This window comes from Carcharodon carcharias, chromosome 20 (assembly GCF_017639515.1).
Source record: "Carcharodon carcharias isolate sCarCar2 chromosome 20, sCarCar2.pri, whole genome shotgun sequence".
Taxonomy (NCBI): domain Eukaryota; kingdom Metazoa; phylum Chordata; class Chondrichthyes; order Lamniformes; family Lamnidae; genus Carcharodon; species Carcharodon carcharias.
Window position 1 is genome coordinate 30,860,480 of NC_054486.1, and position 23,762 is coordinate 30,884,241.

Consider the following 23,762-nt stretch of genomic DNA (forward strand, 5'->3'; position numbering starts at 1 on the left):
GAGACTCACACTATAAGAGACAAGTTCTGGTCAAATCAGTTGAATTCCGATTAATTGCAGTTTGAAGGTATGTTAACAGCGCATCCTCGGGAGAAGCGTAGGATCACTGCCAGCAACTCCTGAGTTTCCGTGTTAATCTGCGTATCTGCGAATCTTGCTGTCATTTTCAGTGAAGTAAGAATGGTGAAAGTTGGCTTTTTCACTGCCATTACCACCGGCCAGTGGCAAAGCAGAGTGCTCGCTGCTAAAGTTGAGTATTGAATGTTGTTGTTAGCTCCGAAGTCCATGCCCATCATTCCTTCTTTTGAACTATACCAATAAGGTTTCCGGGATTGATCAAATTCAGAAATGAAATTCTCTGTGACTGTACAGTAGTGCATCCTTCTCAACCACACTTTTTTTTACGATGGCCAGCTAAGCTATTTACCTCCTCCTTTGTTCAGCTGACTGTCACTGTTCTCACCTGTTTCTTACCTAAACAGTTCTGGTCAAAGAATCTCGTCCAATGGCTTCTCTTCCCGCCACTGAATGGATATCTTTGGAGTTGCATGGCCCATCCTTGGGTTCCACATATTTCTCATTTGCACGCTTCCTCTTAGTAAGTCCACCCGAAGAAATGATTTCAGGCTCCACATTGCAAATGTCATCACCAAGTTCCACTTTACCACCAGCATTTCTCTCTGCTGGCTTTGTATTGTCACACTGCTTGTCCTACATTCTGACCTGAATTAATTGCAATTGCCTCCTATTAAACATTGGAAAAGCCAAAGCTGGTGCCTTCGGCTCCCTTTACAAACTCCATTCCCTCACCACTAAATTCATCCAACTCTTTGGCAATTATCTGAAACTGAACTAAACATTGTCCCTTTTTGCACTTGCCTCAGCTGAACTACTGTTCAAGCGTTCATCCGTTTTTGTTATCCTCAGACTCCACTTTTCCTATGGACACCTACAGGCCAGTTCTACTGTTCATTAATATCTATAAACATGCACTCATCCAGGACTCTGCGGCCCGTGTCCTAACTAACACCAAAATTATTTTTCATTAAATCGTAGGATGTGGACCAGCCAGCATTCACTGAAAGGCCAGCCTAATGATCTTTGAGAACATGGTTGTGAGTCACTTCCTTGAACACCTGCAGCCCGTGTGGTGGTGGCACTCCCACAATGAGGCTTGGCAGGATTTTGAACCAAGAGTTGAAGGAATGACACTTTATTTTCAAGCTAGGAAATGCGTGTGAGGAAATTACAGCTGCTGATATTCCGATGCACCTGCTGCTCTTGTTCTACTAGGTGACAGTAGTTGCGAGTAACTCAGGTGCGGTAGTCAACGAATTTCTTGAAAACTGATGTATGTGATTCTGGGGACCTCAGGAGGAAGCGAAAGGATCATACATACGGCACTTGTGGCTGATGGTTGCTGACGCTTCGGCTTTGTCTTTTGTGCTATGCTTCACCATTACTGGGGATGAGGATATTTATGCAACCCCTACAACCGATTAGTTGTTTAATTGTTCGTCACCATTCGTGACTGTATGTGGAAAGACAGCAAAGATTTGATCTGATCCTTGCATGCTTGATCACTTAGCTCTGTCTATGATATGCTGCTTCCACTGTTGATTATGAATGTATTGTTGTAACTTCACCAAGTTGCACCTCACGTTTAAGTACGTCTGGCACTACTCCTGGCATGCCCTCCTTATAGAACAAGGTTTGATCCCCTGGCTGATGGCAATGGTAGAGTGGGGGATATGTCGAGCCATGAGGTTATAGATTGTGGCTGAATGCAATTCTGCTATTCATAGAGTCATAGAGTAATTTACGGCACAGAAGGAGGCCATTCGGCCCATCGAGTCCATGCCGGCTCCCCGGGGAGTAAGCCAATCAGTCCCACTCCCCACTCTGACCCTTGTAGCCTTAGAAATTGATTTCCTTCAAGTGCTGACACACTTTCTTTTTGAAATCATTCAGTGTCTCTGCTTCCACCACCCTCGTGGACAGTGAGTTCCAGGCGTTATGACACAGAAGTTAGTAAAGGCTGTGTTGTTTAAATCCCAGTGGGAAACTTGAACAACTGACATAACCTATATTTTCAAATGGTATGTTTTGAGATGCAGCTCTGAATTCAGGAATAAGACTATCGAGCCTCGAAGGGTTTTTTTTATATAAAACTAAATTAAACACTTATTAACTTAACAACAAATTAAACACGGACACATGCCTACAAATTACTACCATAATAACTTTCAAACAAATCCCCAAACTTAATCACGCCCAGGTAAATCTTCACCAACGCACCAATAACCCATAGACTTTTAACAGACGCCAGGCAAAGCACATTTGACCGTATGAATTCAAAATGAGGTTCCTTTGCAGACACAGTTGTAGGCTTACAGGCTGGTTAGATCTTAAATGCCTCTGACCCACACACAAACTCCTTTCTGTTTATACCTAGCTTCCCCTTTGAGTGTAAATTTTTCCATTGTATTATTAGGTTTTTTAATTTTACTCTCCTAACAATAATCCTTTCATTCCACTAATTTGGTTAGAAATATAAATATGTTACTTGGCATCTCCCAGCTAGGTGCAAGATTTTGCCCCCACTCTTGAATGCTTTATTCAACAAATGTAAATTTACATCTTACCTTTTAACTCTCTTATGTTTAGCTAATTAACATCTCAAACTACTATACCTCAAAGCACAAACTAGTAGGCTTTAAACCAATTAAGCCACACATAGACACACACTTAGACACACACATAGACACAGACCCTACTACAATTCCAATTTAAAAATAATTTCAAATAATATTATAGACATTAATATCTCTTCATGACACAGTTCGTTTGTCACTCGCTACATCAAATGTTCTCACATACCCCTTGTATCTCAAGATCCAAAATCTATTGCGCCTCGGGGTTCCCAATTTTACTGGAATTGGTAAAGATTGGTTCCACTCTTTATCTCACATGCTCGCAGTGTCACATCACCTGATACAGCAATCTCCTTCAGGATTTGCCGATCTCGGTCAAGCCACTGTTCATGAAAAACAGCGAAGTCCCCCAGCTGGAGTGTATTCAGTGCCTGCGCTAGCCAGATGTCATGAGACTTCATGGTGTCCTGAATTAATGCTGAATATGCCCAGGGTCACTCCCTCACGACTGTGCCGCCACCTGTGATAGACCTCTGCTACCAGTGGGACAGGACAAATCTAGGGATGGCGATGACAACTTTGGCTGAAATGACTGCTTGCTTGGCGTACCTTTACACTTGTTTCTCGCTTGGAGAATTTAGATGAATTATGAAGTATTTAGATCAGCACTTAAAACGCCATAGCATACAGGCCAAGTGCTGGAAAATGGGATTAGAATAGATCGGTGCTTGATGGTCGTCACAGACACGATGGGCCTGTTTCTGTGCTGTATAACCCTATGACTATAGTGTCAAGTGGTTGAAGTACTGCGCAGGTGTGCGCTCCCCTTCCATGGTTAGCAATTCCGGGAATGGGACTTGAATCCGGGGCCTTCAAGCTTTGAGGCAGGTGCACTACCGACATAGACACACACTTAGATACACACATAGACACAGGCCCTACTACAATTCCAATTTAAAAATACTTGGGTTTTCTACTAAAATAAATGTTTCTGTCAATGTCTCAACCTGATGCTTGAATGGCCTGTAGAGCGTCTCTCCCTATTTCAGCACAAATTCCCATACTTAGGGAGGAAGTTGCTTCAGAATCTGAAACAAAAACAGAAAATGCTGGGAAAAACTCAGCAGGCCTAACAACATCCGTGGAGAGAAAAACAGAGCCAACGTCCCGAGCCCGTATGACTCTTCCTCAGAGCTCTGAGGAAGCAGAGGTCTATCACAGATTTCCAGCATCCGCAGTATTTTGCTTTTATCTTACTGCTTCAGAATCTCCCGGACTGTATTAACCGTTGTTGTGTCCTGTGCATTCCTGTTAAAACTGTTTCATAGCGGTTTGATACAACTGGATGACTTCCACTTCAGAGGGAGGTTAATTTGCAGCCACACTGGATCTTAAGTTGCATTTAGACCAAACCAGGTAAGGAGAGGAGATTCTCTTCTCTGAATAACATTGGTGCACCAGATAAATTTTAAACAAAGAAATTTTAACAACGATCTGATTGTTTCACGATCATTATTATTGATTTTTTATTCCAGATTTATGAAATTCATTGAATTAAAAATCCCCAGCTGCCATGAAAAGGAACTGGAATTGCAGAAATTTTGACTACATTCATGGTTATGTAGTCAATCGCTCAATCAAACCAATGATATCCCTTTGCTAAAGGTATAACTTCGGCACATTCTTCATTCTGGACAGACATATTTGGCAAAATCCTCAGCTCAATAAGGTACGATTATTCGCTGGAACCTATAAATTAACTTTCACATTGAAATTACTCTGCATTTGAATCTATTCTAAATTTACATTTTTAAAAAATTTTGCTCTGTGAATTTAATACATTAGAGAGCTTATTTAATATCGGGGCTTGGCCAAGGGAAACATACAGAGTAGATTGGTCGAAACTGTTTCCTCTAGTTGGGAAGTTTGGCATGGAGTTGAGAAGATGGATCGTTGCTCTGAAAGGTAAGATGGTGGAGAGTTTGAAAAGCAGTCCATCCTTTCATACTGTGTCATAATCCTCTGTTAGATGCCGAAGTGTCAGAGCGGTCTGGAATTGATGCAGGAAACCGACTTGGATATATATTATTAAAGCTACCACTTGGTGGCAGCAGTGAGAACGCTCCAGAAGCCCGTTTGCTGGTAGGGATAAAAATAAAAAACTGCGGATGCTGGAAATCCAAAACAAAAACAGAATTACCTGGAAAAACTCAGCAGGTCTGGCAGCATCGGCGGAGAAGAAAAGAGTTGACGTTTCGAGTCCTCATGACCCTTCAACAAGATGATTGGTTCAATTGTGGGTGCTGGTCTATGAAGTGCTCTCCAGCACTTTATACAACGTTCCCCATCCCTGGTTGCCCTTGAACTGAGGAGGTGGCTAGGCCATTTCAGAGAGCAGTTAGACTACGTGAGGCCAAACCAAGCTTTATTCTCTAACGGGCATTAATGAACCAAATGGGTTTTATGACAATGGATAACAGTTTCATGGTCACCATCACTAAGACTAGTTTTCAATTCCAGATTTTATTAATTGAACTTAAATTCCACCAGCTGCCATGGCGGGATTTGAACCTGTGTCCCCAAATTATTAGCCTCGCCCTCTGGATTGACTAACCTAGTGACATTGCAAATGCGCCGCCAACTATGTTTAGATGTTTTGATAACCTGCAATACATGGAAGGGAAGGCTCAGTAACAATCTTTTTGGGGGCATCCATGTTGATCAACATGAAAGCCAAAATATTCCATATTGTCATAGATTCCACAAGGGAGCAGTACTTGCAAATAAGGAGAGGGAATAGTCTGACAAGGGAGACTGTGAGAACATCTCAAAAAGATGTTGGTTGAAGTTTTGACAGTACAGTATGCGAGGTATTATGAGGTATAATATGCTGAGGGAATAGCCTGATGGACAGCAAAATCTTGTTGTGACCAGCCCACTGCTGCTATATTCTGGTATAAAGAGCGGTCAGCCTGTCACGCCGAAACTGAACAAGTTAGGTGCATTTGTAAGCAGTTGTGAATTGAGTTTGTGAGAATTGTAGGGGAACGATTACCAAAGCTTAGAGTGGTACTAAAGCAGGCATCTAAATACGTAACAGAAGCAAACTTTTGCTTCCAATTTCTACCCCTCCATCATTTTCACATGATCCATCTCTGACACTTCCCTTCCCTTCCTTGACCTCTCTGTCTCAATTTTTGGTGATAGACTGTCCACCAATATTCATTACAAGCCAACGACTCCCACAGCTACCTCGACTACAGCTCCTCACATCCTGCTTCCTGTAAGGACTCCATCCCATTCTCTCAGTTCCTTCACCTCTGTCGCATCTGTTCTGATGATGCCACTTTCCAAAACAGTTCTTCTGACATGTCTTCCTTCTTCCTTAACCAAGGTTTTCCACCACGGTGGTTGACAGGGCCCTCAACCGTGTCCGGCCCATCTCCTACGTATCCACCCTCATGCTTTCCTCTCCTTCCCAGAGCCATGATAGGGTCCCCCTTGTTCTCACTTATTACCCCACCAGCCTCCACATTCAAAGGATCATCCTCTGTCATTTCCACCAACTCCAGCATGATGCCACCACCAAACACATTTCCCCTTCACCCCCCCTTCCCCCCGTTGACATTCCGTAGTGACCGTTCCCTCTGGAAGACCCTGGTCCACTCCTCCATCACCCCCTACAGCTCAACCCGCTCCCATGGCACCTTCCCATGCAACCACAGAAGGTGCAACACCTGCCCCTTTACTTCCCCCCTCCTCACCATCCAAGGGCCCAAACACCCCTTTCAAGTGAAGGAGCACTTCACTTGCACTTCCCTCAATTTAGTCTACTGCATTCACTGCTCTCAGTACAGTCTCCTCTACATTGGAGAGACCAAACGCAGACTGGGTGACTGCTTTGTAGAACACCTTCAGTCTGTCCACAAGCATGATCCAGACCTCCCTGTTGCTTGCCATTTCAACAAACCACCCTGCTCTCATGCCCACATGTCCGTCCTTGACCTGCTGCAATGTTCCAGTGAAGCTCAATACAAACTGGAGGAACAGCACCTCATCTTCAGATTAGGCACTTTACAGCCTTCCGGACTTTACATTGAGTTCAATGACTTCAGATCATGAACTCTCTGTCCCATCCCTACCCAGTTTCCAATTCCCTTTTTCTAATAATTATTATATTTTTTAATATATTTTTATTTTCCCACCTATTTGCATTATTATTTTTAAATTTATTTCCATCCATTGTTTTATCTCCACCTTTTAGCCTATTTCAATCGCTTCCCTCCACCCCACCCCCGACTAGGACCATCTGTCACTTGCTCATCCTGCTTTCTATCCTTAATGTCACCATTAGCACATCGTTTACCTAATATCACCACCGTCAACACCCCTTTGACCTTTTGTCTATGACATCTTTGGCAATCTCTCTCTTGCCTCCATCTATCACTGGCCCTCTATCCAGCTCCATCTGTACCACCCCCCTTAAACAGTTTATATTTCACCTTATTTCTATTTCTCTTCAGTTGTGATGAAGAGTCATACGGACTCGAAAGGTTAACTCTATCTTCCTCTCTACAGATGCTGTCAGACCTGCTGAGTTTTTCCTGCTATTTTTGTTTTTGTTTCAGATTTCCAGCATCCGCAGTACGTTGCTTTTATCTTAATATTTAACAGAAGCAAACTATAGTTCTATCAACCGTACTTTCCAACAGGTATAACTGATACTGGGCTCAGTGAAAGTACTCTGTTCCCTGAGCTAATGATCGTGGGCTCAAACTGAAGCAGGAGCTGGGTACATAATCTGAATCAAAGCAACACTTCAGTGGAGAAAGGTGCCCTGTTTTTGATGGAATTGCCTTTCTTGATCATAACGTTAAACCAAGGAATCTTCCTTTTGGGCGTTAATGGATCCGGTGGCATTATTTGAAACGGAGCCGATAAACATTCCCATTGCCGTCACCAATGTTAAACAATCTCATGAATATTGGTGGGACCTGAGAATGCGAAAAAAACGGTAATCACGCGTGATTACAGTACACGCGTAATTGGCTGTGAGGAGATTGTGGATCTCTGGCGAGCTCGAAGGGCGCTATATAAATGCCAAATGCTGCTTCAATCGTGCGTCTAGAGCCTGTTGCATATCCCAGAGGATTCACTGGGGATATCCGGAGGTTGATGAGGAAACATGTCAAAAGCGCCGTGCACCTACCTTTACGAAAGTTGGACTGACATGGAGGCTTCCTTCTCAGATTTCTTTATCACCCACCATGACTTCGAATTCTGCGGATGCAAGTTAAAGACCTCCAGAATCATCTGTCGTCAGTCTGACGAACCTGACCATCCCTGGGACTCTGTAAGTTCGCAGTGTTAGAGGAAAGCCGCTGCCTTGCATCTCATGGATTTATGACAAAACATGTAGCCTATGTTTCTGTTCTCGTTTGCTTTGGTTTGCAATAGTCCTCCTGTTCTTAGAAAAAATAGCTTTGGAAATGGATCAACGATCTAGCACATCTTGTCCACAGTCATTTGTGTCACTGGCTGCAGCGTGTATTTCTCACACGCATTTGAAACACAGCAATGTGCTTTTCTCTGGTCTCAAGGTCAGTGGTGCAGCGAAACTGACTAAATCTGCCTCATGGTTATCGATTGGGTTGGTTCATATTTCCGGCCCCCGATTTCTCGCTCTAGTTCTGGAGTTATTGGCTTGGGCCGTTCCACAATCTCGCTTTCTCGCTGTAAACGATGAGTTTACGATCGTGAGACCTGAGGTGGAGCTACCTTTTTTAAAATGTTATGCATAGGCTGGCAAGGGCATCATTTATTGCTAGGCCATTCCTGAGCCCAGTTCAGCGGTAGCCTATGGCTGTGTGTCTGGGATCCCATCGAGGTCAGCAGGTGTCGTTCGCTCAACATTGGTGAACCAGATAGGCTTTTAGAACAATTTGGTAGCTTCATAGTCTCTATTGTCTGACATCAGTTTTTTATTTCATATTCATTTAGTTAACTGGAATTAAATTTCCCAATTGCCGTAAATGGAATCGAATTTCATCCCAGTCGTTCGATAATATTCCCGTTCGTGTGTATTGTTGTTCAAACCGTTCCTATCCCCACCGAGGCGCCCGGTTTCGCGCTGGTTCATTTGATGGTATTCATGAGAGTAATTGAATTGCACAGACCGAGTTAAGAACGAGACATCTTCCATTTCATTGAGACGTGGCGCCTCCTCGGATGCTGTACCTTCACATTAAGCCAGTGGTGCAGGTTTGCCAACGCTCCGAATGGTTGGGTGAGGTTCTTTACAGAACTGCGGGTTATTGTAGAGGGAACAGACGGCTGTACACCAGGCTGGATTCTTTTTTTTTCTCAAGTTTGTTTCGTTCCCTTTTATTTATTGCTTTTCCAGGATCCGTTGCATGAGCAGGAGAGGGCAATGACGCGATCTGTGAACATACCCACCAGTCCGAATTGAGGCTTTTGTGAGGCTCGTGAGACTGTTTGAAAACAGACCCGCAGAGCTTTTCATTCTCTCTATAAGGAATTCCTTATTCCCAGCCCCTACCCTTCATTAAGTGCAGCCGTTGGAGGTCCCGGTATTTCCAACACATTCTGACTCATTTATTCGTAACGACCATTTGTCCTATCTTTTCAGGAGATTGCTCCTTGCAGATACATCAAGAAGCAGAACATCGGATTTAACGGGAAGGAAGTGATTGAGCTGCAATCGGGCAATGGAATGGTGGGGGTATTAGCCGCGTTGCTTGGTGAGTGAAAAGCTGGGAAGTGAACAAGCCGCATCATTCTGCTAATGTCAGAAAGGAATGTGGACAACAATGACCAGGATCTCCTTATTGGGGAAGGGGTTACCAGTCCGAGAATGATATATGATTTCACTAAGCTCCCTTGTCCTTGGTAAACATATATTGCGAGTTATTCAGTTTCCTTTCTGTAAATTTGTCGTTTTTATATCATCTTCAAAAAAAATGGAAATGAGGCCTAAGAAAATACTATATAAAATATATCGGACGCCTGTCAACGGATAGCAATTGAAGCTTCAAATAAGTGCTGAGTGGTATGTGATGCATGATATAAATTTTCATAGACAGATCAGAGAAGCACACTGATATTGTGTCCTAGATTCTGTGAACCCAACGCTCAGTCTCTGAAAATTGGGCCCAAGAGTGTAAACAACGACAGCCTGCATTTAACTAAGCACCGAGAGCTGGTTTAAAAAGTCTCAGGGTGCTCCATGAGAGTGTAATTCGACAGAGAGCCAAGGCAAGTAGCAGGAAGGATGGCTAAAAGGTAAACAAGATTTTAAAGGAGCAGTGAGAGGATGGAAAGGTTTAAGGAGGAAAATTCAGAGCTTAGAAGCTGAAGGAATGGTTTCCATTGCTATGCCGATGATAGCATGGGGTGCACAACAGAGAAACCAGTGTTTAAGAAAGCAGAGTTCTTGGAGTGTTATTGGGGTTAGTTACGTGTTACGTGTTAATTACGTGTTACATTGCCGTACAGTGACCTCTGCTGACAGCGCCTATCGCGGGAGTAACATAAAATGAAGCAAAAAACAAAAAACTGCGGATGTTTGAAATCCAAAACAAAAACAAAAACAGGGTCATGAGGACTCGAAACGTCAACTCTTTTCTTCTCCGCCGATGCTGCCGGACCTGCTGAGTTTTTCCAGGTAATTCTGTTTTTGTTTTTGTATAAAATGAAGCAATCCTGCCCAATACTGTGTGAGCGGCATTGCCGCTTTTGAAGTTGGTACTTTTTGCTACTGTGATCGTAATAGAGGACCAGTCGTCAAGGGTAAACTAAAACGGGCACGCTTCTTTTTCTCTCGTCAGGTGGAAATGTTACCACAACAGATCAACTAAACTTTCTGGAGCAAATACAAAACAATGTCTCCATTAACATTTCCCGTGTCTGCAGACAACGTATAAAAGTTCGCGCTCTGAGATGGGGCGAAGATCATTCTAACTTCCCTACGGATTATGACTTCATCCTTGGTTGGAATATTGTCCTTCCCTCAGCTACCCACGGCAAGTTAATAAAAACGTTGTGCCATATCGCCAAACAAACGACTGCAATGTACTTCTCAGGTCAATTACGACAAGAGAGCACAGGCGCATTTTTCTTCGAAGAGCTTCTACCTCGGTTTTTTAATTGCGACATCGTTGACAGCATGGAGGACAAGGATATCTTCGTGTACAAAATAATCAGAAAGGGGACACACCCCGGGATGGGCTCCCAACATTAAGTTGCAATCGTCTGTCACTAAATCTGATTCTGTGGTTTACGAGCTTTTAAATTCAGAATTCGCTTTTAAAGTCAGAATAAATGTTCAAAATTTATTTCCTTACATTTAGCTCCCAGTCCAATTTGCCCCTTCCTAAAACGCCATATGCCTTCTCGCGCCGACCATAGCTTTCTAATATCTTGCTCAAGTAGTTATTTACCTTGTGCGAGGGTAGCGGGATCACGTTGGCGAAACGCATCGTGATTCTCTCGTAACCTAGCGACTATAGCGTGTTAACCACACACAGGCCTTTAGCTTAATCCCAACATGACAAATTATGTAATTATTTTCAACTAAACAACCAGGGGAGTCGATGATTGCGACTGGAAGTTCAATTTTGCGGTAACTGACTCCAATCCCACATTCATGCTTTCCTCTTATTGTTCTCTGCCCGCCAGTAGCACCATTTCATACAGTTCATAACGATTAACATGGACCCTCGCAGTAAGGTGGCAAGGAATAGAACCCATCACCTTACTGGTCAACCTGGCAATACGATTACAGTCGGTGGAGCACTGTGAACTAATCTATTAAATGATTCATTCACTAGGTATTAATACTGGATGTGATCAATGACATAGAAGCGTTCCAGTTCTTTACCAACTGAAGATCCACGAAGTTCAGATTAATGCAATGTTTAACAATGTTATGGCAGGCCAGTTAAATGCCAAGCTGCCCGAATCCCAGAGGGAAATTTAAAGCAGCTGCCACAACTATTTGCAATTTGTATTTATTTCGAGATGCGGGCTTTGAATTCAGTAAAAAGAAGGCCACTAAGTCTTGTAGGTTTCTTACAAAACTAAATTAAACCTTTCATTTTTAATGATTTTAAGCACATACATAGGCTTGCTATAATAACTACCATAATAACTTCTAGCTCCCCTGATTAATCTAACTCCCAGTTACACCTCCATTAAAGCATCAGTAAAACACATGGATTTTAACAGACCCAGGCAAGCACACACCCTGGACAGTCAAATTCATAGTGAGTTTTCTCAGCTTTGGTTCCTTGTAGAGAGCAGCTTGAGGCTTAGATGTTGGAGGCTTTTCATACTTGGTGTTAGATCTTAAAATAGCTTCTCTTACAAACAGCCTTCTCTTCTTTATACATATTTTCCTCTTTGAATGCAAATTTCCATGTTTCACTATGTCATTGAACTTTACCTCTCCAATGATAAAAATCTATCATAGTAGCAATTTTACCAGTTATCTTTGGGAAAAATAAACACACTCTTTCTTAACTTCTCATTGCTAGGTGAAACATTTTGTCCCCTCTTTTGAATTCAAGCTAATCTGGTTTATTGAAAAATGCAAATGATCCCTTTATACCTCACATTCTAAAACTTTCCCCATGTTTGCCCATTTAACATTTCAAATCTAGCTTATCTTCTGATACACCAAAGCCTTCAGACCAGGTGCCTTCAATTCAATTAAGTCCCATACACACACACACACACAGAGACCTATAGACACAGACCCCACAATTACTCTAAAATAAATTACAATAACATGATGAAAATTATTATAACTTCCTAACAAACAGCTATTTTAAATGTCTTCACCTGTCTTCTTTTGAGAGGTTCAGTAACATATTAATATCTCTTCCCCGATATTACCATCACTGGTTCTATTTATTCCAGAGAAAGCTATAGTACAGATGTTCATTTATGGTTTAAATTCTTTAAATTATATCTATTTGTAAAACAAGTTTGTATTTTGGATGCACGTCACATGAGTGCAGTATATAAAACAGCCCTAAGCAGTTTTTTGACACATCCTCTCACAATCAAAGCATGTCTAAGCTCTTGATATTTTAAGAATCGTATTAGTAAGCATAACTTCCTTCACATAAATACAGCGGTGATTTCTATTGCAGAGAGTAAATTGACCATGTACTCCTTTAGTTAAAAAACACACAAGAACTTTGGGAGGATTGATGGATGAATTATTTTGACTAAGAAATTTGTTTAGGCAATTTAAGGCCTTTGAGTTGGATTTATTTTTTATTCATTTGAGGAGTGTGGACTTCGCTAGCTTAGCCAGCATCTATTGCCCATCCCTAGTTTCCCTTCAGAAGGTGATAGTGAGCTGCCTTCTTGAACCACTGCAGTCCATTTGTTGTAGATACATCCACAGTGCTCTTAAGAAGGGAGTTTCAGGATTTTGACCCAGCGAAAGTGAAGGAACGGTGATATATTTCCAAGTCAGGATGGTGAGCGATTTGGGGCGGAACTTCCAGGTGGTGGTGTCCCCATCTCTCTGCTGCCCTTGTCCTTCTAGATAGTAGTGGTCGTGGGTTTAGAAGCTGCTGTCGAAGGGCCCTTGGTGAATTCCTATGGTGCATCTTGTAGATGGTATGCACTGCTGCTACTGTGGGTCAGTGGTGGATGGAGTGAATGTTTGTGCATCTGGTGCCAATCAAGTGGGCTGCTTTGCCCTGGATGGTATCGAGCTTCTTGAGAGTTGTGGGAGCTGCACTCATCCAGGCAACTGGGGAGTATTCCATCACACTCCTGACTTGTGCCTTGTAGATGGTGGACAGGTTTTGGGGAGTCAGGAAGTGAGTTACTCATCACATGATTCCTGGCTTCTGACCTGCCCTTGTAGCCACAGTGTTTATATGGCTGGTCCACTTCAGTTTCTGGTCAATGGTAACCCCCAGGATGTTGACAGTGGGGGATTCAGCGATAATGCCATTGAACATCAAGAGGCGATGGTTGGATTCATTCTTGTTGGAGATGGTCACTGCCTGATACTTGTGCAGCGTGAATGTTACTTGCTATTTGTCATCCTAAGTCTGGATATTGTCCGGGTCCTGCTGCATTTGGACATGGACTGCATCAGTATCTGTGGACTTGCAAATGCTGCTGATAATTGTGAAATCATCAGCAACCATCCCCATTTCTGACCTTATGAAGGAAGGAAGGTCATTGATGAAGCAACCAAAGATGGTTGGGCTGAGGACACTACCCTGAGAAACTCCTGCAGTGATGTCCTGGAGCTGAGATGACTGACCTACAATAACCACAATATCTACCTTTGTGCTAGGTATGAGTCCAACCAGCATAGAATTTTCCCCCTGATTCCCATTGACTCCAGTTTTGCTAGGGCTCCTTGGTGCCACACTCGGTCAAACGCTACCTTGTCGTCAAGGGCAGTCACTCTCACCTCACCTCAGGAGTTCAGCTCTTTTGTCCATGTGTGAATCAAGGCTGTAATGAGGTCAGGAGCTGAGTGGCCCTGGCAGAACCCAAACTGGACATCAGTAAGCAAGATAATACTTGATAGCACTGTTGATAGCCTCTTTCATTACTTTACTGATGATCGAGAGTAGACTGCTGGGGCGGTAATTGGCCGGGTTGGATTTGTCCTGCTTTTTCTCTATAGGACATACCTGGGTAATTTTCCACAAAGTCGGGTAGATGCCAATGTAGTAGCTGTACTGGAACAATTGTAGGAGCATGACACGGTCTGGAGCTCAAGTCATCAGTACTATTGCCAGAATGTTATCAGGGCCCATAGTCTTTGCAGTATCCAGTGCTGTTTCTTGATATCACGTGGAGTGAATCGAATTGGCTGAAGACTGGCATCTGTGATGCTGGGGACCTCCGGACGAGGCCGAGATGGATCATCCACTCGGCACTTCTGGCTGAAGATTGTCACAAATGCTTCAGCCTTATCTTTTGCACTGATTTGCTGGGCTCCTCCATCGTTGAGGATGGGGATATCTGTGGAGCCTCCTCTTCCAGTGAGTTGTTTAATTGTCCACCACCATTCACGAGTGGATGTGGCAGGACTGCAGAGCTTAGACCTGATCCGTTGGTTAGGGAATCGCTTAGCCCTGTCTATCACTTGCTGCTTATGTTGTTTGGCATGCAAGTAGTCCTGTGTTATAGCTTCACCAAGTTGACAATTTATTTTTAGGTATGCCTGGTCTTGCTCCTGGCATGCCCTCCTGCACTCTTCGTCAAATCAGTGTTGATCCCCTGGCTTGATGGTAATGGTAGAGTTGGGAGCTATGCTGGGCCATGAGGTTACAGACTGTGTTCAAGTACAATTCTGCTGCTACTGATGGCCCACAACACCTCATGGATGCCCAGTCTTGAGTTGCTGGATCTGTTTAAAATCTATCCCATTTAGCACACGATGGAGGGTATCCTCAATGTGAAGGCGGGACTTCATCTCCACAATGACTGTGCAGTGGTCACTCCTACAGATGCTGCCATGGACATCTGCGGCAGGTTGATGAGGATGAGGTCAAGTATGTTTTCCCCTCTTGTTGATTCCCTCACCACCTGCCACAGTCCCAGCCTAGCAGTTATCTCATTTAGGGCTCAGCCAGCAGTGGTGCTACTGAGCGACTCTTGGTGATGGACATTGAAGTTCCCCACCCAGAGTGCATTCAGCGCCTTTGTCACCCATAGTTCTTCCTCCAAGTGATGTTCAACATGGAGGAGTACTGATTCATCAGCTGAGGGAGGGTGGTACATGGTAATCAGCAGGAGGTTTCCTTGCCCATGTTTGACCTGATGCCATCAGATTTAATGGGGTCCAGCGTCAATGTTGAGGACTCCCAGGCTGACTCCCTCCCGACTGTATATCACTGTACTGCCACCTCTACTGGGCCTGACAGGACATACCAAAGGATGGTGATTGTGGTGTCTGGGACATTATCTGTAAGGTATGATTCCATGAGGATGACAACATCAGGCTTTTGCTTGACTAGTCTGTGAGACAGCTCTCCAAATTTTGGCACTAGCCACCAGATGTTAGTAAGGAGGACTTTGCATGGTCAACAGGGCTGTGATTGCCATTGTTTTTCCTGGTGCCTAGGTTGATGTTAGGTGGTCCATTCGGTTTCATTCCGTTTTTGTGACTTTGTAGCGGCTTTTGTACAACTTGCTAGGCTGTTTCAAAAGACATTTAAAAGTCAACCACATTACTGAGGTCTGGAGTCCTGTGTAGACAACAGATTTCCTTTCCTAAATATCATTAGTGAACCAGATGGGTTTTTACAACAATCGACAATGGTTTCATGGTCATCATTAGATTTTTAATTCCAGTTTTTTTATTGAATTCAAATTTCACCATCTGCCGTGACGGGATTACGCCACCCTATCATCGCCTCCCCGATAAATATTACACCATTTCTTTAGTTTAGATACTATGTACGTTAGTATGACTGCATATTTACGGCACAAAAGTCTGACAACGTGCTGTTCTTTTGGGAGCAACAGTAAGGGGAAATTGACTGTCAGCCGGTCCAGATGTTATTCCGGAGTTAAGAACCCGTAGCTAACTGGGAAAAGAAGACAACAGAAAACCAATTCAGCGTCGTCGTATATATTACCCACATGAGACTATTAGGATTCCAGATGTGGTGAACTTCATTTCAATTAATAAATAGAATCAGTAATGCACATCCTCATTCGGCGTGTGATATCAAATGCTGGCGTTCGCGGCCGTGAGCTCGTGTGCCATATCCCTGTTCGTGCGATGTTTGGTCGAACATGGGCGGTTCGCAAGTCAGTTCTAAAAAATGGCTTAAAGGTCATTGTTTTCGGCACACTTCTGTCAAGGCAGCGATTTCTTTTGGAAGATATTTAAATAAATGACATCATATTGCCGAGCCTCTACACAACGGTTTGTCTACCGTCATGAGCCAATGATCATGAGCTTCTACCAGTGACATTCAGACTATACACTTAATGTTCCAAATATTCATGCAAAAAGCTAACATTGAAATGCACTTACTGCTATGTGAGGTAGGAATCAGCCAACCTTGCTTCAACGTATATCATTGTAAACGTCTAATACCTGAACACGATCTCAGCTGCTGCAGTGTAGCTAGAAGGGCAGCGTCAAGGACGCTTAAGTCCATTCTACTGAGAGGTTCCGGGAGCTGTTCTACTTTGCTCCACAGCCATTTGACGCAATGCCGTCGTGCTCGCTGAGAGGGAGAAACTCACTAACATTGCCGATCACTAATTGTCCTTGTGAATGTCGTGGTGAACCACTGCAGTCCTGCGTTGAAGGAACTCCCAAAGTGTTATTTGAGAGCGAGTTCCATGATCTTGACACAGCGACAATGAACTAACAGTGGTACCTTTATAAGTCAAGATAAAAATATTGAATAGCTACTTTGACTTAGTACTTACCATGTAGACGTTCTGAGTTAGCTGATCTCAGCTGGGATATTGGTATGTGTTTTACAGAGGTCATCTTCACTCCTGATTGGGAAGAGAAAAATTGATTGCAGTTCTTACGATTCATTGCTGTCCTGATACTGTAAGAGGAAGTGTGCACTACCATATATGCTATGAGGACAGATTTATGCTCAAGTGTGAAGGCTTCTCCCCACTTATCCTCAACACCAATGAGATCACCCGCAGAGACACATCATGCTCTTCGGTGGGCTATGAGGGAGTAACAGAAGCTTTAAGGATTTGTACTGAATGAGGAGATGATGCCAGGAGCAGGATCGGGATGAATATTGGTGAACAAAATTATTACTAACTAAATGAAAGAAAAAATGAGCATGCTGAATTATATTTGAGCGAATATCCCCGTTTCCACTTTTCGGATCTCCTTAAGACATTAATCGGCTGTTCTATAATTTAGTACTTAGGAATGAAAATGACACCACAAGGATAAGTCACCTTCTAATTTTTCCCTTTTCCCAACTGACAAATCCTTGGCTACCATTAGTCCCTCACACTTGACAGTTCTTCAGTCTGGACAGTCCATGTTAAACAATTGTGCACACTTCATCTACATTGATCAACGTGGTTGATCCTTAACTGCCCTCTGGAATTGACCAGTAAGGCGTTTGTACCAGACCACTGGCGAAAAGACAAAAAGAATAGGGCTGGACAGGCCACTTAACATCAACTTAAGCATCAGAAATGATAACGGCACACCCTGCCAGTCGAACGTGAAAGATCTATATCTCTTTTGAATCTACAGTGGTAGTGCCACACAACATGGTGCAACAATGGTCTGCTTTTCCCCAAGAACTCTGCAGTAGTCACTCCTATCAATATTGTCATTAACAGGTGCATCTGTGACTGGTAGATTGGTGATGGCGAGGTCAAATAGGTCTTTCCCTCTTGTTGGTTTTCTCAACATCTGCTACAGGCCCAGTCTGACAGATATGTCCCGCAAGCCTCAGTCACGTCGGTCCATCTTGTTACTATCAAACCATTCATGGTGATTGACACTGAAGTCCCTCACCCAAAGTACATTCTGTGACCAGGTTACCATCAGAGTTCCTTCTAAGTGGTGCTCACCATGGAGAAGCACTGATTTTTCAGCTGAGGAAGGATGATACATGGTAACCAGCAGATGTTTCCTTGCCCATGTTTGACTTGTGCTCATAAGATTTCACAGGTTCCGGTGTCAATGTTGAAGGCCCCCAAGGCTCCTCCCGGCTGTACACTGCTGTGCTGCTGCATCTGCTGGGCCTGTCCTGCTGGTGGGAAAGGACATACAGTACCCAGCGATGGTGATGAAGGATATTAGCTGCTAGGTATGATGAGGTGAGTATGACCATGCCAGGCAGTTGCTTGACTAGCTTATTGGACAGCTCTCCAAATCCTGGCACAAGCCGCAAGATTTTAGTAAGGAGGGTTTTGCAGACTCGACTGAGCAAGATGTGACATTGCTGTTTCCGATGCTTAGGATGATGTAAGGTGGCTCATGCATTTTTATTCCTGTCTGACTTTTCTGAAGGGGTTTGGTACAAATGAGTGGCTTGCTAGTCCGTTTCAGAGGACAGTTAAGAGTCAACTATATTTTGTGGGTCTGGAGTCACATGTAGACAGATCAGGTAAGGAAAACTGATTTGCTTACCTAAAAGGCATTAGTGAACCAAATGGATTTTTTAACAACCAATCAATAGTTTCATGGTCAACATACTGAGATTGGCCTTTATTTCTAAATTTATGAATTAACTTAACAGAATAACACAACAGATAGCATTGGACAAATGCCGTTTAGCTCCTCAAGTGTGCTCCACCATTCAATAAGATGATTGATTTGATTGTGGCATTAACTCCACTGTCCTGCCTGCCCCTGCCACCACTGCCGCACCCCTGCCCCCTCCCCCCGCCCATTACCTTGACTCAGTTGCCTAACTCAGCCTTGACTATATTCAATAACCCAGCCTCCACTATTCACCAGGGAAGGGAATTCCAAACGCTAATGAACCAAACTCTCAAACCCTTTGAGTGACAAAATTATTTTTTTATCACTGTCTCAAATGGGGGATCCCTTATTTTGAAACTGTGTCCCCTAGTTCTAGATTCCCCCACGAGGGGAAGATCCTCTCAGCACCCACCCTGTCAACCCCCCTCAGAATCTTATAATGTTTCAATAAGATCACTCTCATTCTTCTAAACTCCAATGAGTATAAGCCCAACCTGTTCAACTTTTCCTCATAAAATAATTCGTTCATCTCAGGAATCAACCGATTGAACTTCTCTGAACTATATACAATGTAAGTGTATTGTACTTTAAAAAGGGAGACTAAAACAGTTTGCAGTATTGCTGATGTTGTCTAATCAATGTCCTCTACAGTTGTAATGAGACTTCCCACACTTATGTTCCATTCTCTTTGCAATAAAGGCAAACTCCATTTAACTTCCTAATTCCTTACTTTAGTTGCATGCTAACTTTTTGTGATTCATGTATGAGAGCAACAAGATCTCTCTGTACCACAGCACTCTCTCTCCATTTAAATCATATCCTGTTTCAATATTCTTCCCATCAAAGTGGAAAGCCTCACACTTTCCCACATAAGAATACATCTGCCAATTTGTTGCCCATTCACTTAACCTATCTATATCCCTTTGCAAAATCTTTGTGTCCTCCTCACAACTTGCTTTCACACTTATCATTGTATCTTCTGCAAATGTGGGTAAAATGCACTGTGTCCCTTCATCCAAGCCATTAATATAGATTGTACATAGTTGAAACCCATACTGATCCCTGAGGCACCCTGCTAGTTACACTTTGCCAACCTGAAAATGACCCTTTGTCCCAACACTCTGTGTGCTGTTAATTGGCCAATCCTCTAGCCATACTGATTTCTTGGCCCCAACACCATGGTTATTTATTTTGTATAGTGACCCCTTTATGTGGCAGCTTATAGGACGTCTTTTGGAAATCCGGTTACACTACATTTACTGGTTCCTCCTTATCCACCCCACATGTCACATGTTACAAAAATTCTAATAAATTTGTCAAACACGATTCCCCTATCATTGAAACAACGTTCACTCTGCTTGATTGAGTTTTGATTTTCTAGATATCCTGAGTACCTCTTCAATAATTGATTCCAACATTTTCCCAGTGGGTTGTTAGGCTAAATGACCTATAGTTTCCTGTTTTCTATCTCACTCCTTTCTTGAATGCAAGTGTTACATTTGTGGTTTCCAATCCACTGTGATCTTTCTAAAATCTAGGGAATTTTGAAGGTTACAACCAATGCATCCACCATCTCTGCAGTCCCTTCCTTTGAAACCCTTGACTCCAACATGGAGAGATCCATGCAGCTCCTCAGTCTCTAAAATCCTTCCTGGGTCAGAGGGAAGACCCAGAGAAAGAAATTCACCCATTATCATTTTCATTTAAAGATTTATGATCCCGATTGAAAAGCAGGATGTTGCCTGGGCTGGAGTATTTCAGCTATGAATAGAGACTGGATAGGCTAGGGTTGTTTTCCTTAGAGCAGAGAAGGCTGAGGAGAGACCTGATAGAGGTATGCAAAATCATGAGCGCATAGATAGGAAGAAACTTTTCTCCTTCGCGGAGGTGTCAATAACCAGGGGTCATAGATTTAAGGTAAGGGGCAAGAAATCCAGAGGGGATTTGAGGAAACGTTTTTCCACCCAGAGAGTGGTTGGAATCTGGAACACACTGCCTGAGGGGGTGGCAGAGGCAGGAACCCTCACAACATTTAAGCAGTATTTAGGTGAACATTGAAACACCATAGCATACAGAGCTACGGGCCAAGAGCTGGAAAATGGGATTAGAACAGATAAGTGTTTGATGGTCGGCACGTACACGATGGGCCGAAGTGCTGTTTCTGTGCTGTATAACTCTATGACTCTATTAAAATGAGATGGGAGTGTTTTCCTGATCAACGAGTTTTTGAGTAGCTAACCCATAAGAACTAGGAAATGTCCGGCACTGTGTTCTAGTTGTGGGACACGGTATTAATGGCAATGGGCGATCAGTATGGATTGCAGGAAATAGGGCGATGCTTTGACAAGGTCCGGTGCTCAGAGCCTTGTGAACAGGCAAAAGTCAGTCATGGTACCTGGTACCAGGATTCTTTTACAAAGAACACTTGTTACATGAAATGTATTCCCGGGCAGTGAGGTGAAGCTCAATGCCCAGGACGCATAAATAAGTTATCACTTTTAATTCTCCGCTTACCCTTCTCTATTCTCAACCCCAGTTCTCTAAGTATACTGCATTGCTAGGAATACATTATCTCCCGGAGAATGTTTTAGAAGAATTGAGCAATGTTTCCCCATCAAGGTACAAAGGCACAAACAACGGTAATCCAGTGGCGGTCCTTTATTAAGAATCATTAAACTCAATGAAAAAAGTAATGGGTAAATTGAGAGATAAAAACAAAAAACTGCGGATGCTGGAAATCCAAAACAAAAACAGTATTACCTGGAAAAACTCAGCAAGTCTGGCAGGGTCATGAGGACTCGAAACGTCAACTCCTTTCTTCTCCGCCAATGCTGCCAGACCTGCTCAGTTTTTCCAGGTAATTCTGTTTTTGTTATGGGTAAATTTTGTCTCACTTTAACGAAATTGCAAGCTGTTGCGGTTCTGTATTACGAAAATGCAAATAAAGATCCACATTTTGCAAAACCAGGATTTAATTTGTAAAGTCTGCTAATTATTAGTATGCACGTTTTGTTACCGAGTGGCTCAATGTGGAGTTATATGTTTATGGTAAAGCTCTTCATTATTTAGTCTGCACTTCCGGGTCCATTTAAGCACAGGAACAAATTCAAGCGTCATCAACTTTTTATTACTTTCAGTACAATTAACATACGTGCAATTATTCCCAACATCTGACGCACAACACAAATGAAATGTGTATCCGACAGTCCAAACATTTGCACTACTAACACGTGATGTCTGATTGAGCTGTGATTTACTTCTCAATGAAAAGAAAATGTCCCAGTAGTTGGGAAACTAGAACTGATGTTACTTGTTTAATGAAGCTTGGCCTAAATAGCCAAGTGGTTATGGTACTGTGCTTGTAACCCCAAGATCAAGAGTTCAAATCTCACAATGGCAAACTATGAAACAATATAACTTCGTCTGAAACAGATGGAAACGTGTTTGTACTTGAAAGAGTTACATTTCGCGCGACGCGCGTCTGTGAGTGTCCAGGTCGCAGCCGATGCCATCCAAGACCTGAGAACGGTCGTGCTCGGACCCGACGTTATTTTGGGTCTTGAGGTGGCCCAGGTGCGCTGTGGTCTTCCGTCTGAACGTTCCCCTGTTCAGACAGAATTCCACATTGGCCCCAAGCCCCGAACCCTCCCTCGGGTGCTGGTGCCCCGCAATATGAGCCGCCTCGGGGACATGCCCTCCGTGCCTTTTGGCACGGCAAAGAGGAGCTTTTTGTACGGACTGCTGCTGCACACCTTCCATTTTCTCACCCTTGTCCATCGCCTGGACATGCCCTGGCATGCCTTGTTGCCGTCCGGCGGCGGAGGCCCCCGATGGGAGGCCCTCTACGGAGGTGTCCTCCCCCTTTCTATCGGGGACCTGGGTTGGAGGGTGTTGCATGCAGCAGTCCCCTATAATAAGAGGATGCATAGGTTCACGGACTCTCAGGACACGTGCCCTTTTTGCGGTCTTGTGGAGTCCGTGGACCATGTATACATAGGGTGTTGTAGGCTGCACTCCCTTTTTAGTTACTTGAAAAACCTTTTATTGATGTTTTGTTTGCACTTCAGCCCCACGCTCCTGATCTATGGGCACCCGGTGCGGAAGGGGGTCGGGAAGGAGGAGGACCTCCTCGTGAACCTACTCCTGGGCCTGGCCAAGTTGGCCATTAACAGGTCCAGGCTGCGGGCGATCGACGGGGGAGTCCTGCCCGATTGTTTGTCCCTCTTCCGCGGCTACGTTCGCTGCCGGATGTCCCTGGAGAGGGAGCACGCGGTGTCTGCTGACACTCTCGAGGCCTTCCGTGCTCGGTGGGCACTGCGGGGACTGGGGTGTTTTGTTGACCCCTTTAATCACATTTTGATTTAAAGTTTGTAAGGTTCCTTTAAACTTTGTCCTTGGTTTTACAGCTGACCTGAATTAGGGGCTGTGCCTGATTTATCCCAATTTTGTTGACTTGGTTTTCATTTAAAAGATTATCAAGAGTTCAAAGCGTTGCCCGTCTTTTACCAGGACCTGATCAAAGTCTGGAAAGTGGTCGCCTCATGACGCAGCTCTCCCCCGTCAGGAGTAGCGGCTATCGTCAGAGAGCCGCTGCTCAGGAATCTGCCCCTCCATCCTTTTCAGTGGTTGGTGGAGAGGAGGGCTGTGGCGGCAGGGGTGACCAGGATCGGGGACGTGCTGGGTGGCAGAGGATTGGGCTGGATGCTCCCGCAGGAGTTGGTGCGACGCACGTCTGTGAGTGTCCAGGTCGCAGCCGATGCCATCCAATACCTGAGAACGGTCGTGCTCGGACCCGACGTTATTTTGGGTCTTGAGGTGGCCCAGGTGCGCTGCGGTCTTCCGTCTGAATGTTCCTGTTTGGACAGAATTCCACATTGGCCCCA

The 23,762-nt window shown here is 43.8% G+C and overlaps 1 protein-coding gene across 1 annotated transcript in view; it reads left to right on the forward strand.

Moving 5' to 3' along the window:
• LOC121292307 (EEF1A lysine methyltransferase 3-like) overlaps window positions 1-10,914 on the forward strand; it is a 29,944-nt gene extending 19,030 nt beyond the window's left edge. Inside the window, exons 3-4 of the mRNA XM_041214158.1 lie at window positions 9,304-9,415; window positions 10,502-10,914. Of these exons, the coding sequence (XP_041070092.1) occupies window positions 9,304-9,415; window positions 10,502-10,914 (525 nt within the window). The remainder of the gene's footprint in view (window positions 1-9,303; window positions 9,416-10,501) is intronic.
• Window positions 10,915-23,762: the final 12,848 nt, after the last annotated feature.